This window comes from Sinocyclocheilus anshuiensis, unplaced genomic scaffold (genome assembly GCF_001515605.1).
Source record: "Sinocyclocheilus anshuiensis isolate Anshui unplaced genomic scaffold, SAMN03320099.WGS_v1.1 scaffold788, whole genome shotgun sequence".
In the NCBI taxonomy this organism is placed as follows: domain Eukaryota; kingdom Metazoa; phylum Chordata; class Actinopteri; order Cypriniformes; family Cyprinidae; genus Sinocyclocheilus; species Sinocyclocheilus anshuiensis.
Genome location: NW_015558586.1, coordinates 259,689 through 272,708, shown reverse-complemented (window position 1 = coordinate 272,708; position 13,020 = coordinate 259,689). Strand labels below are relative to the sequence as shown.

At 39.9% G+C, this 13,020-nt stretch overlaps 1 protein-coding gene across 6 annotated transcripts in view; it reads right to left on the bottom strand.

The window, feature by feature from the left end:
• Nucleotides 1–13,020, bottom strand: part of LOC107679870 (huntingtin-like) — a 49,259-nt gene that overhangs the window by 8,430 nt on the left and 27,809 nt on the right. For all 6 annotated transcript variants that reach the window (XM_016475578.1, XM_016475580.1, XM_016475579.1 and 3 more), the window contains 18 exons: nt 11,778–11,854; nt 11,546–11,684; nt 11,333–11,455; nt 11,045–11,255; nt 9,972–10,117; nt 6,243–6,420; nt 6,057–6,140; nt 5,778–5,962; nt 5,562–5,688; nt 4,516–4,619; nt 4,040–4,194; nt 3,817–3,956; nt 3,637–3,719; nt 3,181–3,311; nt 2,969–3,101; nt 1,688–1,843; nt 1,409–1,599; nt 798–912 (listed from right to left, as the gene is read on the bottom strand). In XM_016475578.1, the coding sequence (XP_016331064.1) occupies nt 798–912; nt 1,409–1,599; nt 1,688–1,843; nt 2,969–3,101; nt 3,181–3,311; nt 3,637–3,719; nt 3,817–3,956; nt 4,040–4,194; nt 4,516–4,619; nt 5,562–5,688; nt 5,778–5,962; nt 6,057–6,140; nt 6,243–6,420; nt 9,972–10,117; nt 11,045–11,255; nt 11,333–11,455; nt 11,546–11,684; nt 11,778–11,854 (2,478 nt within the window). The remainder of the gene's footprint in view (nt 1–797; nt 913–1,408; nt 1,600–1,687; nt 1,844–2,968; nt 3,102–3,180; nt 3,312–3,636; nt 3,720–3,816; nt 3,957–4,039; nt 4,195–4,515; nt 4,620–5,561; nt 5,689–5,777; nt 5,963–6,056; nt 6,141–6,242; nt 6,421–9,971; nt 10,118–11,044; nt 11,256–11,332; nt 11,456–11,545; nt 11,685–11,777; nt 11,855–13,020) is intronic.

Sequence of the window (13,020 nt, the reverse complement as noted above, 5' to 3'; positions counted from 1 at the left end):
TATATATATATATATATTAGGGCTGGGCAAGTTAACGCGTTATTACCGCCGACAATTATTTTATCGCACATTAACGCACTTTATTATTATTATTATTTTGAAGTCCATTGCTCACTGGCTCTGAATAGAGTGGGGGAACTATGACGTCACTTTGTATGCGGATCGGCTGTTAGCATCACACTGGTTCCCTCGACAAAAAGCGAATGGAATTTTTCCATAGGCTTTTGGATTATCGCAAAAAATAAGATCCGTGTTCAACCATAGTTCATCAAGCTTACACGTTTTGTCCATCAAGATAATCTTCACAAAATAATATAACTTTTATGAATTTTGAATCCTAAATAAAAGCGTCATAACTTAAAAGCTAAATTTAGGCTATAAACGAACTACACTATTTTTAACATGTTCAGTGAAAAGGATTTACTCTGTATATGAATATTAATCCACGCTACATGAACCTTTTTATATTAACTGGAATAAATACAAAACTAGAGCCAAACTAAAACTGAAATGAGACATTAGTAATAAATAATATAGTGAATAAATGAAATAATCACAACTAAATGACATATGAAAGCACGTATTTCTGTAAATTTCGAAATGAGGTGCATTAAAATCAATAAATCCTTGATTAATATGAATATTTTAATTAAAAAGGTGTCTCCACGTATTATTCAATAACAACCTAGTGCATTTAATCTATTAAATGGCAACTCTTTTTGTTTTTGTTTTTTAAATGCTGGCAGGGAAAGAGTTACTATATCAAAACTTTTTTCCAAAGTGTGGCCTCTACCCACCTGAATGATCCCGGCATTGAACTCGGACCCTACATCCAGGGGGTAGTTCTCCATCATGTAGAAGGCCACCGCACACATCACCAGCACATGCTGCTCGTTGTGTAGATTCACACATCTGAGAGACACACACCAACAGTGTTAGGCATAAACACACTCATCTATTTTCACTGAGGCTATCTGATGCTAATTCTAGCCCTGGTCTTTAATGAGGGATCTCAGATCTCAGTAAGACACCATACATTACAGCTAATGAGGAGCTGATGACCATGCAGCGTGCAGGCATGTGTTGTGATTGCCAGTGTGAACCTATTATTGAGTCTCCCAGCATGCCACAGAGACTTTGGCATTAGCTTTGCCTGCATGGGGCATAGCCTCTTAAGAGAGATGCTAACAGTATGAAGTCTTTCATCCAATGCAGGACGCAAGCCGTTAACCTCTCATCCCATATTCTCTTAAATAAAACAGCAAATATTAAGAGTTAGTGTAACACTAATGATTGGTGTGGAGTAGGGGTTAAAGCTCAAGGCTGGTAACAGGAAGATTGTTAATTCAATCCCAGTAAAGACAGACCGTAAAGTGTGTGTATGTATGCAGGTTGTAGTGTTACTCACTGTGCTATAGCTCTAAGGTTAGAGAGCAGGTATTCACTGACGGTAGGTATAAGCTGGCGTGCCGTATCGTCCAGTAGGTCGCACTCCAGCACGTACAGAACGCCGTGAAGAGCGCCAATTCGACTGGGCAGATGAGTGCTGCGCAAAGTGCTCTCCAACAGACGGCACACAGGCTCTGCGATGGCTTTATCCTGACACAAATACATTAGTCCAGACTGTTAAATAGCTGTAACTGCATTTATTTATATAGCTACTGCATCAGTGCATATATATGCTCACCATGCCAAGCACTGCGGCTGCTTTGCAGATAGCTGGCACGAGGTACTGGTTGAGAATCTCATCTTCTGGTGGATGGACCTTCTGCAGCTCGGTCAGAGTGGAGAACATCATATCAAACTGATTCCTCTCGGTAAAGAGATCAGACACTGCCAGCAGCTTGAAGACACAGAGAGACAAAGAAAGGATTTGTGTTAACTGTATAGGAAGAGCAGAGATAAGTGTACAGAAGAAAATTTGAATGTGTACGCTCTTAAACACAATGTTCAAACTCTCAGATGTTTATTTACTGTGCTGGGCAACAAATGTTAAAATATGTCTATTGAATCACTAAACAAACACACAGTATGACTAATATAGTCCGATTCATGAACAAATTACTCCTGTGACCCAGTTCTTATAAAGAATCACAAAACAACTCACAATCTCAGGAGTTATCAGTCTTAATAAAATAAATGATGTACTTAATGAAACAGTGGATACTGAATTTACATCTGACTCTCATTTTAATTCTGTCTGATTTGAAATGAGGCAAGAACTGTTTTGTAAACTTTTGCTTTGTGAAATGCAAGAAATGATTACTGACTGATTAGTTCGACAACATGTTAGCAAAATATTTCACAAACATAATTTCTGTAAATTCCATCTTAATGTAAATAAAAATACTGAATCATTAATTCAATGGTTAAAACATTAAACACACAGTATGCAAGTTTCACCACTAGATGTCACTTCAAAATATGTTTTCAAAATAGCACTTTTTGTGTCAATTTCAAATTTATTTCATTGATTTTAAATGTTCATTTAGTAAAAAGCAGTAAGTGGCACTACATCTAGATTTCTTTTAACAAGTGTTTTGGTTGGGGCCAATGGCCTCGTGGGCAGCGCGCAACATATAGCGCTGTTGCGCTTTGGTCGTCCCAAATTCGAGTCCCGGCTCACGGACCTTTCCCAATCCTGTCCCCCCTCTCTCTCTCTCTCTCTCCCACTTCACTTCCTGTCCATTTAATTTTCTATCCCAATAAAAGACAAAAACACTAAAAAATGTATCTAAAAAAAAAGTGTCAATTTTGCAGTTATTTTGCAACAATAGCTGTTCTATCCAGATCATGGCTGTTTCATTGTGGCCAAAAAAATCCACCATTTTACATTTTTTGTGAACAAATGGAAAAATATCTATATATATTGATTATTATCAAAATTTGAAAAATATTGAGATGTACATTTTTAGCTCTATCACCCAGCCCTACTATACAAAATAAAAAGGCTGATGAATGGACTCACCGATCTGACCACCTCACTGAGGAGCACAACAGGAGTCTTCCTGCTACTGGGGCTGCCAGGGAGGATCCACTGACTGTAGAGCTCCAGAAGGAACTGAGAGCAGGAATGGATGTCAACCCCAGCACGGTGCTTCCTGAACAGGATGACAAGAAAGACAATGAGGGTGTGAAGTCTGGAGGATGCTGTTCTGCTAGTAACTTCGCAAGTCTGACCTGGAGTTGATTGGCGATAATGGTGGTGAGGCAGGCGCTGGAGCATCTGCTTCATCTTCCTCATCCTCACCCCATTCTTCCTCCCTCAGAGGGGTGATGTTATTTCCCAACCAAACTGAGTGAATTGACACCTACAAAGTGTACAGGATTGATATTGTAAGTAATGATTTGCCTGAAGCCGAATACCATATTCGGAAAGGCAAGGATTATGGCTTTAAAATGAAAACAAAATATATAAATATATATCCGAATAATGGAAAAAATATTTGGCATACACTCCTTATGTTTGTTGGATAACAGGTAAGCTAAAAAAATTGCGCAATATTATACATCAACCTCTAAAATTACTACACAACAGTGAGTGTGTGAAGTGAATGAGTGTAAACTCTAAATAAAATGAGCATGAATCAAATATGTTAATAAAATCAAGGTTTGTAGAGTAGTCCATTTACTAACTTGACCCAGTTTGTAGTCCATGTTGCCAATCTCCCTCTCCGTGTTAATCTGCAACAGGAGTTTCTCATGGCTGATGAGGGTGCCTGAATATTGCAGATGCACACACACACGCAAAGGTCACGAATATGACAAGAGACTGTGCACATATAAAGCAAGAGGAACTTTTGGCTGACCACTGACCTGCCGTTGAGGATGATAAGGATGGCACGGGGTCCCAGGCCTGATAGGGGAAGTGTGTGGCGATGTTGTCTCTCTTTGACACCATGGCTTGAATCTCACTCTCAACCATACCTCTAACGACACTCAGCTTACGACCAAACCTACAAAACACACACACGTAAAACGTATGATCCACATCTACACCTAGAGGCCCAACACATGAATGAAATAAATGCATACAAACCTGGTGTCCAGAGCTTTAAGGATTTTATTGCGGGGTTGCTGTTCAGGGCAGCTGACGGCTGGATTTCCTGCTGTCGGCAGAGTCATGGCACTCAGCACCAGAGAGGTGATGGCCTGAACCGCCAGTACATTTATCTGAGTCCTCTCCATATCCTCCTGTGACACAAACAGACAAGTCTTATCTTTCACTATGGTTGAATGTACAGCACTCTCTCCCACCTTCAATGCCACGACTGAGGTGCCCTTGAGCAAGGCACCGAACCCCCAACTGCTCCCCGGGCACCGCAGCATAAATGGCTGCCCACTGCTCCGGGTGTGTGTTCACGGTGTGTGTGTGTTCACTACTGTGTGTGTGCACTTTGGATGGGTAAATGCAGAGCACTAATTCCTAGTATGGGTAACCATACTTGGCCACATGTCACGTCACTCAGTGTCCAAAACCTGGACGGGTGTTTTGGCAGACGTTAGATGATTTACCTCTTGCTGGGTTTCCTCTTCTTGGTCCATCGTGATTGGCTGAGTGACCAGCACACCCAACAGAGTGGCCCACGTCTCCTCAAACTGTGTCCGACTGCTCCAGCCTGCAAGACCACATGAATGAATCAAACTGCTTAATAATCATTTATTATAAAAAGCACTACACATGAGGTTTGCCTGACGCCAACAGAGTGACAGATTGTATGAAGCACATCTGTTAATATAGAAGTGTGACTAAATTAATTGTCTACTAATTAATTTAAACATTTCACAATCCAAATAGTGCTAAAAATGTTACGTTTCTCACTTGTGAACGAATGCATGTGTAAAAAATGTATGCAAAAATACACTAAATAGGTATTTTATATAGGACAGATTGGTTTTTAACAATCAGATGTGTTTCTTGTATAATGTGTTTGTATTTTTTAATCTTTGAAAGATGAAAGGGATGCTCACCAAGACTACATTTCATTGATAAAAAAATCCAGTAACAGTAATATTGTGAAATTTTATTACAATTTGTTACAAACTGTTTTTTATTTGAATATATTTTGTAACTTATAATGTAATTTATACCTGGGATGGCATTACTATTCCAGTCTTCAGTGTCACATGATCCTTCAGAAATCAATCTAATATGCTGATTTGGTGCTCAATAAACATTTCTTATTGTAAATGCTGAAAACAGTTTTGGAAATTTTTTGGGAAACCATGATACTTATTTTCAGAATTCTTCGACCAACAGAAAACATTTATTTGAGGAAAAAAATTTAACAATGTAAATGTCTTCACTTGTGATCAATTTAATGAATCCTTGCTGAATAAAAATATTTCTTAATACTGAAAAAAAATCTTACTGACCCCAAGCTTTTGAACGGTTGTGTGTATTCATACTTTTCAATTGTTAATTGGACAAAGCAGCTTACCTATTTATATATACTGTATATGATGTAATGAAGAAATCGAAGATTCTGTGAGATAACTCAAAATCGCATTTCAGAACCACTTTTAAAGAGACAGAGGACTCTGAAACTAGTCTCTCATACCCAGAGTATTAATGCGGTAGAGGAACTCTCTGAAGACGTCTTTCTCCTGCAGAAACTCTACAGGGATCTCAGGCAATGCTGTGCCAAATTCTCCACTCGGCCTGGGGGACCAGCCCAGCTTCCAGACCTGTTAAATCAAACGCATCAATACTTTCATACACTTCTAAACACACATAAACACAATGAATGCATAAACACTCGATCACACTCTCTCACCAGTGGTGGGATTCGGGTGTAGCTGTTCACAATGGGCAGCCTGGCCAGGCTGATGATGACATTCCGTAGGGTAGGTGTAAGGAATGCTGGGATGTTCTTGTTTCTATGGTGACCCAGAGCCAGCACACTCTGCAGACCTTCAACCAGCTCGGCCATGATCTCACAACACCGCCATTCAAGTTGTTCTTAAAAAAAAAAAAAAAAAAGAAGGCAAACAGTGAAATTAACACATGTTGTGATCATCATGGATCAGTGTGTAACATGTATGTGTCAACTTACTATCTGCAGAGTCCAACTCGTCTTCTGCCTGCTCTAATGTTTTCCGCTCCGGCCTAAGAAGCTGGTCACCAGGACCAACAGCAACTACATAACACATCATAATCACAAAATGAATATACATTTTCAAATTGTTAGCACTTATAAGGTTTCAGTAGGCTGTGTTTTCATGAGTTTTGTAACACACACCTGCGTGGATGAGGAGCTGTACACAGTGGATGATGGAGCAGGTGTGTGTAAGGTAGGTGTGGGAGGCAAAGTGTGTCCACACCACCGGCTGCTGGAGAGCCAGACACAAACACGACAGACTCATCTGCATGTCCACACTCAGAGGCAGCTGATCCTGCAGCAAACGCCAAACCACCACCTACAGAGATAGAAAGAGAAATATGAGCTGAGTGCCTTTTATTTATATAGAGCTCCATGATTTCTGCAATGCGGAAAACAGAATCCCAGAATCCAGTGACATAAATTTAATGTATAACATCATGTAATTTGGGTACCCTGCACCCTTAAAGGGATAGTTCACCCAAACTACCCCATGATTATTCACTCTCCAGCCATCCTAGGTGTATATGACTTTCTTCTTTCAGATGAATACAATCGGAGTTCCATAAAAAATGTCCTGGTTCTTCCAAGCAATGGCAGTGAATTGGGGGTCGAGATTTTGAAGCCCAAAAAAGTGTGTACATTCATCATAAAAAGTACTCCACATGGCTCTGGGTGGTTAATAAAGGCCTTCTGAGCTTATACTATGCCTACACTAAGCCACTCTCTCGTGAACACGTGTACAACAGTTAGAGGAAGCTAGAGATTACCGTTTATAAAGTTTTAAATATGGATATTTTTCTTACAAACACATTGCTTCACTTCAGGAGGCCATTATTAATCCCCAGGAGCCGTGTGGACTACTTTATGATGGATGGATGCACTTTTTTAGGCTTAAAAATATTCAACCCCCATTCACTGCCATTAAAAAGCTTGGAAGAGCCAGGATATTTTTTAATATATAGCAGTCAGAGCTTCTAACAGCAGCTGCAGTGATGTGATGACTTTACCAATTGCCGAATGGCTCTTTTACTGAGAAGGCAGGACTGTTCCGCCAAACTGCATAATGCACTTTCTCCCATTCATAAGTAACAGGTGTGCACTGTCTTTGTATATCTAACTACTTTTCAGTGTTGGGGAGTAGCTAGCTACAAGTAGCGACACTACTAACATAACTACATTTTTCAGTAGCATGACGGTAGCTCAGCTACTTTTAAAACAGTGTAGCTTTTCCAGTAGCTAACTACTTTAGATATAACTGCAGACCGGAGATCTCCAAAATGGGGCGTGAACTCCAAAAGTGGGCAGAACCTCCAAAACGGGGCGGGGTCTCCTCGGGCAAAGACTTTCACCATTGGCTCTGGCTCCAGCCAATTGTTATTGACTTACATTTCAAAATAAAACTTTATAAATTAAACATTGTTTCTAGTTCATCTAAAATAAAATATGCTATATAAGTAAATATTCTCCGTGAGAGCAGTGCCCAAAGCTCGTGGCCAGTGGTGTTCGGACTGGAGTTTGAACCTCTGCTTAATGATATAAACGGGAATCACCCACGAGCTCTCCCGCGAGCCGTCCCAGCGTAGCGCAGGGGAAAGATTTTACTCTATCGCTTTGTTCTACGCAGCGGGCGGCATCCCGGGTCTCGAAATTCGCAGGGTAGGAGGGGGTAGTGACGCTGGGTGTAACTAAAAAGGTGCCATTATCCGGTGAGGTCCGGTTGGGGAGTTACGGAACGATCTCATATCGCATAATCTTATTAACCGTTTATCTCCTGAACTGCAACTTTCTTTACCACACAGCGCTAATCCCGCCGTGCAGTCAATTTCACTGGTTAAGGTTAGGGTCAGGTGTGGGCTAGGTTTAAGGGTTAGCATTTTTTGTAGCATAATGTAGGAAATCAACACTTTAATCGTGACAACCAATAAAATCTTTAGAATCAGCTGTGGGGCGGAGTTTGCACTGAAGTGGATTGGGGGAAAAAGTGCGCATGCGTGTCAATGGGAGGAAGCCACGCCCTATTTTGGAGCTCCCACCCCGTTTTGGAGTTCCCGCCCCAATTTGGAGATCTATAGGCTGCAGTTATACCCTTCTCACTTTTTCCAGCAAGTAACAGTGTAGCGCAACCAAAAGCTACATTCTGTTTTGCATTCTGACGAGTCACAAGCCTGTAATGCATTGAAGCAGCACAGCATCTTCTTCTGACTAGATCACAAACTAAATTTGTTCATTACCGCCATCTGTTGTGATATCAGGCCCAGAGCGACTGCAGGAGCGCTGATGACGACACAGCTGTTTCACGATTGGCCAAATTCAACATGACAATAATGACGTGTGTTTATAACATCTTCAAATCCAATACTGCTCATAAATCTGTGTTTTTAGAACAGTAAAAGCTTTTTTACTGTAGTCGCAATGTTATATTGAGTCACGTTTATCATGAAAGCATATATACCCCCACTTTATTAGTATTTAAATAGTATATATTCACGTTGAACTTTATTCTTGAACAGATGGCGCTGTATTAAGCAGTATATAAAAAGTGTTTCTGTTGCTCATGAAAACGTTTCTGAAACGTCTGTGTATTTGACAAATATTGCATTTAATCCACTTCATCTGTGATAGAGTATGCAAACACCGCATGAGAGTCACTAACGGGAGCAGAAATGTCCGGCCTACACCCTCTCGAGATGGATCTGTAAGAGAAAATCTGCTTAATAATTATGCACACCTGAATATAAGACATTTTTCACTTCAGCCTTCAGCCTTCATGAATAATGATATATCAATTATAAATTATTAAATACAAGATTAATAGTAGTTATTAAGATTGATGTCATTTGGAATTGGTAAAATATGCTTGGAAAAAAATATGATCAGAATATCAACTTGCATAATAATTATGCATGCACTGTATTTTTCCTCTTCTGCTGTCGAGGTAATGCAAGAAATGTTGTGAATGGTTGTCAAGGCAGCCAATCAGAATTTAGCAGCCTCGTCTCTGATTGGCTGGAATAATGGCACATTGTAACACTGGGTTGTGTTGAGCACGCTAGCTGTTGGCATTTAGAGAGCACTGAGGGCGGGCATCAGGTGAGCAAGTTTTGTGATGGTTTGTATTTTTTGGGCTCTGTATGGAACATCAGTGCCTGTTTAAGTGATGAACTCCATTACTTGTGTTTGTTTTCAGACATGATAACAGACTTTTTATACTTGTGCTACAACTTTTTGGCCTGTGCTACAAAACTTTCAACCTCTGTAGCACCAGTGCTATGTGAAAAAAAAGTTAACGTACAGCCCTGGAAGGGTAGCTTGAACGTAGCTTAACTACTTTAATTTAAAAAGGAAAGGACGTGATTTGTGGCCAAGTATGGTGACCCATACTTGAAATTTGTGCTCTGCATTTCACCCATTCAAGTGCACACACACAGCAGTGAGAAGTGAACAAACACCCACACCCGGAGCAGTGGGCAGCCAGTGCTGCGGCGCCCGGGGAGCAGTTGGGGGTTCGGTGCCTTGCTCAAGGGTCTCACCTCAGTCGTGGTATTGAAGGTGGAGAGAGCGCTGGACATTCACTCCCCCCACCTACAATCCCTGCCGGACCTTAGACTCGAACCCGCGACCTTTAGGTTACAAGTCCGACTCTCTAACCATTAGGGGCAAGTTTCAGAGTAGCTTCCCCAACACTGCTACATTTGTATTTTACTTACTGGCATTGTGATATCATGTAGGTCTGTATCTGTTTATATCAGCAATCGACCATTCTGCCTTCTAAGATGTCGGCATTAGCCATTAAACAATCCATATTGGTCAACCACTAGAATATTCCATATAAAATCATATTATTTGGAAAGGATGCATCAGTCTTACCTCTATGGCGAGGGTGCTGAAGGTGGTAATGAGAGTCTCTCTGTCTTTGGGAATGTGCAGTGAGGATGGCAGTTTGGACAGAGACAGCAGGTACTGACTCAACACGCCACACAGACTCAACACTGTCTGATAAAACCCAGGCTCACCTGCAACCACACACATACACACATTCAATGACAGAGTGTGTTCATTACCACTTTATTATAATTTGCCACAAAGGATAATTCCTATGTACTTACACCTACAAAAGTTAAGACACACCTACTCATTTTTTTATTATTACTATTTTCACCATGTTGGAATAATAATAATAAAGTCATCAAAACAATGAGCTAACACAAACGTAAGGACGGGGATTTTGCAGTGACCACAGCAATGTTAAACGTTTGCCTTGATTACAGTATTGTACACATTTGTATGTTGATCAGCGCCACCTAATGTAGAGGAGCAGATTTGGTTGTCATTTAGCTAAGCTAATAATGAATTAAAATGAATGTAAAATTATTATATTTTATTCAATTAATATTATTATATTCAATTTGATTAAGTTTCTAAAACATTAGTGTGAGCATTAAAGGGATAGGTTACCCAAAAATGAAAATTTTGTCATTAATTACGCATTAATTAATTACTTAATTCATTAATTAATTACTCGGGTCGTTCCAAACCCGTAAGACCTTCGTTCATCTTCGGAACACAAATTAAAATATTTTTGATCAAATCTGAAAGCACTTTTACCCTCCGTAGAAAGCAATGCAACTGCAATGTTCCCAGATCTGAATCTGAGCCCTCAGATTTTATCAAAAATATCTTAATTTGTGTTCCGAAGATGAACGAAGGTCTTATGGGTTTGGAACGACATGAGGGTGAGTAATTAATGACAGAATGTTCATTTTTGGGTGAACTATCCCTTTAACCAACATAAGAAAACATGAATATAAGAATGTGTCATTAGATTATTAAAGTATTAACTTTAACAAAAAAAAACTTGAATTAGCAAAACTAATATTTTTTTTGTGCACGAGTAGGCATATTGTTTGGAGTATATAAGCTTAATTCTGATTGTGACTCACTGTAGACTTGATTAAGCTTCTGCCAATAGTCCGCACACGTTTTGGAGGAGGGTAGGAGGGGTTGATGAGGGGAGGGGAGGAGCTCTACGACACCAGCCAATCGCTCGAAGGCCACCTGTTGAGCTGTGTCAAATAAAACCGTCCCATGATCCTTACACACTCTCTGTACTCCAACACTCAGACATGATGCCAGCAGACACAAGTTAAAGTCCTGCAAATACAATAGCACAACTTCAGTGTCTGTTTGTGTTATACATTGAGAGATAGAGGCATGTATCTGTTCTTTACCTTGCAGGTCATGATTGCGTTTAGGTCAGATTGAGGAAGTTTTGTCAGCAGCTCTGTAGTTTCATATAGAGCTCCTTCACCTCTCAAACAACACTGAGATTTCACCAGAGCAACATACCACTCCTGAAATACACACACAATAGTAATAATGTTATGTTTTTGGCAAGAAGTTTTCAGCTATTTTCACCTAGAAACCATCATTGTAAGTCATACTTTATTGGGTTCTACATTTTCAGGGGGAGGGGGCGAGTCCCCATCCAGTGGGTGTGAGGTAATGGGGGTGGCAGGGCTTGTGGTATCTTCAGCAATAGTGGCTCTGAACCTGTCCAGCAGGGAGTAGAACCGCTGATGCCTGACATAAGGGAAAAAAAAGGATATTTTAAAAATCAGGGTTGGGAGATCTTATCAACAGTGATAAAACAAGTAGACTGATGATGTGCCTTACCTTTGTGCAAGGCCACTGGTCTGCAGGTACTGCTGAATCCTGTCCAGCTCCTCCAGTGGCAGCTGAGCGATACTATTCTGCAGTAGGAGGAGAAAACATGACCCTCAATAATCATTTACTGCAGTTGATCTCAACCAGGGGTCCAGGGCCCACTAGGGGGCCTCAGCACACTTCCAAAGGGACTGAATGATGGCTTAATCTGATATAAAATAAGCTAAAACACGACATTTTATTTCTTATTTTAATTTGTTTTTCTCAACAACATTTATTTCTATTTAAGAACCATGATTCTCAGGGCCTTGGAAATCCTGGATATATGAGGGAGGTTTAAAAGTGAGATTTCTACACCTGAATAAGTCATGGAAATCAATAATATATTAAGAAGTCAATGCTAAGAAGAAATTCTTAACTCTTTCCCCGCCAGCGTTTTTGAAAAAACTGCCAGCCACCGCCAGCATTTTTGCTGATTTTCACAAAAATTTCATAGCCCCCGGAATATTTTGTTGTATGAATATCTGAACATGCAATACATCGAAATAAAGATCAGACCCTCTACTTTCAAACAAACAAAAAAAAAAGCTTCAAGCATTGTTTTTTTTTATCAACACTTGAATGTAGGTAGGTTTCATTAAAAAAAAGCAACATTTTGAGCAAAAAGCTGAGAAAATCGCATTTTTATCAAATACTACATCTGTATCATATTGAGTAATACTCTTAGTTAACACACCTGATTTAGATAACCAGCTCGTTAGAAGAGAGCTACGTGCATGAACTGTGTTCCAATTTATATGATCCCTACAGCAGGGGAAATTCACTTCGAAACATTCATTCATGGATTTGCGCTGCAGCGTCTTCACACACAGATGAAATTTACTAGAGAAGTGTTAAGTGTGACATAATATACCCCTGTAAATAAATACTATTTAAATTCACGCCTCGCACACTTTAATGCCCTTTGAATGGAACATATACACTCGTTTCGAACTGGAATCATGGCGGAATATCCGGTGATGTCCACTTCGCAGGGCACTAACGTTCGAATAGAACAAACGTCGTACGTGATAAGAGATACAGGTGCATCTCAATAAATTAGAATGTCGTGGAAAAGTTTATTTATTTCAGTAATTCAACTCAAATTGTGAAACTCGTGTATTAAATAAATTCAGTGCACACAGACTTAAGTAGTTTAAGTCTTTGGTTCTTTTAATTGTGATGATTTTGGCTCACATTTAACAAAAACCCA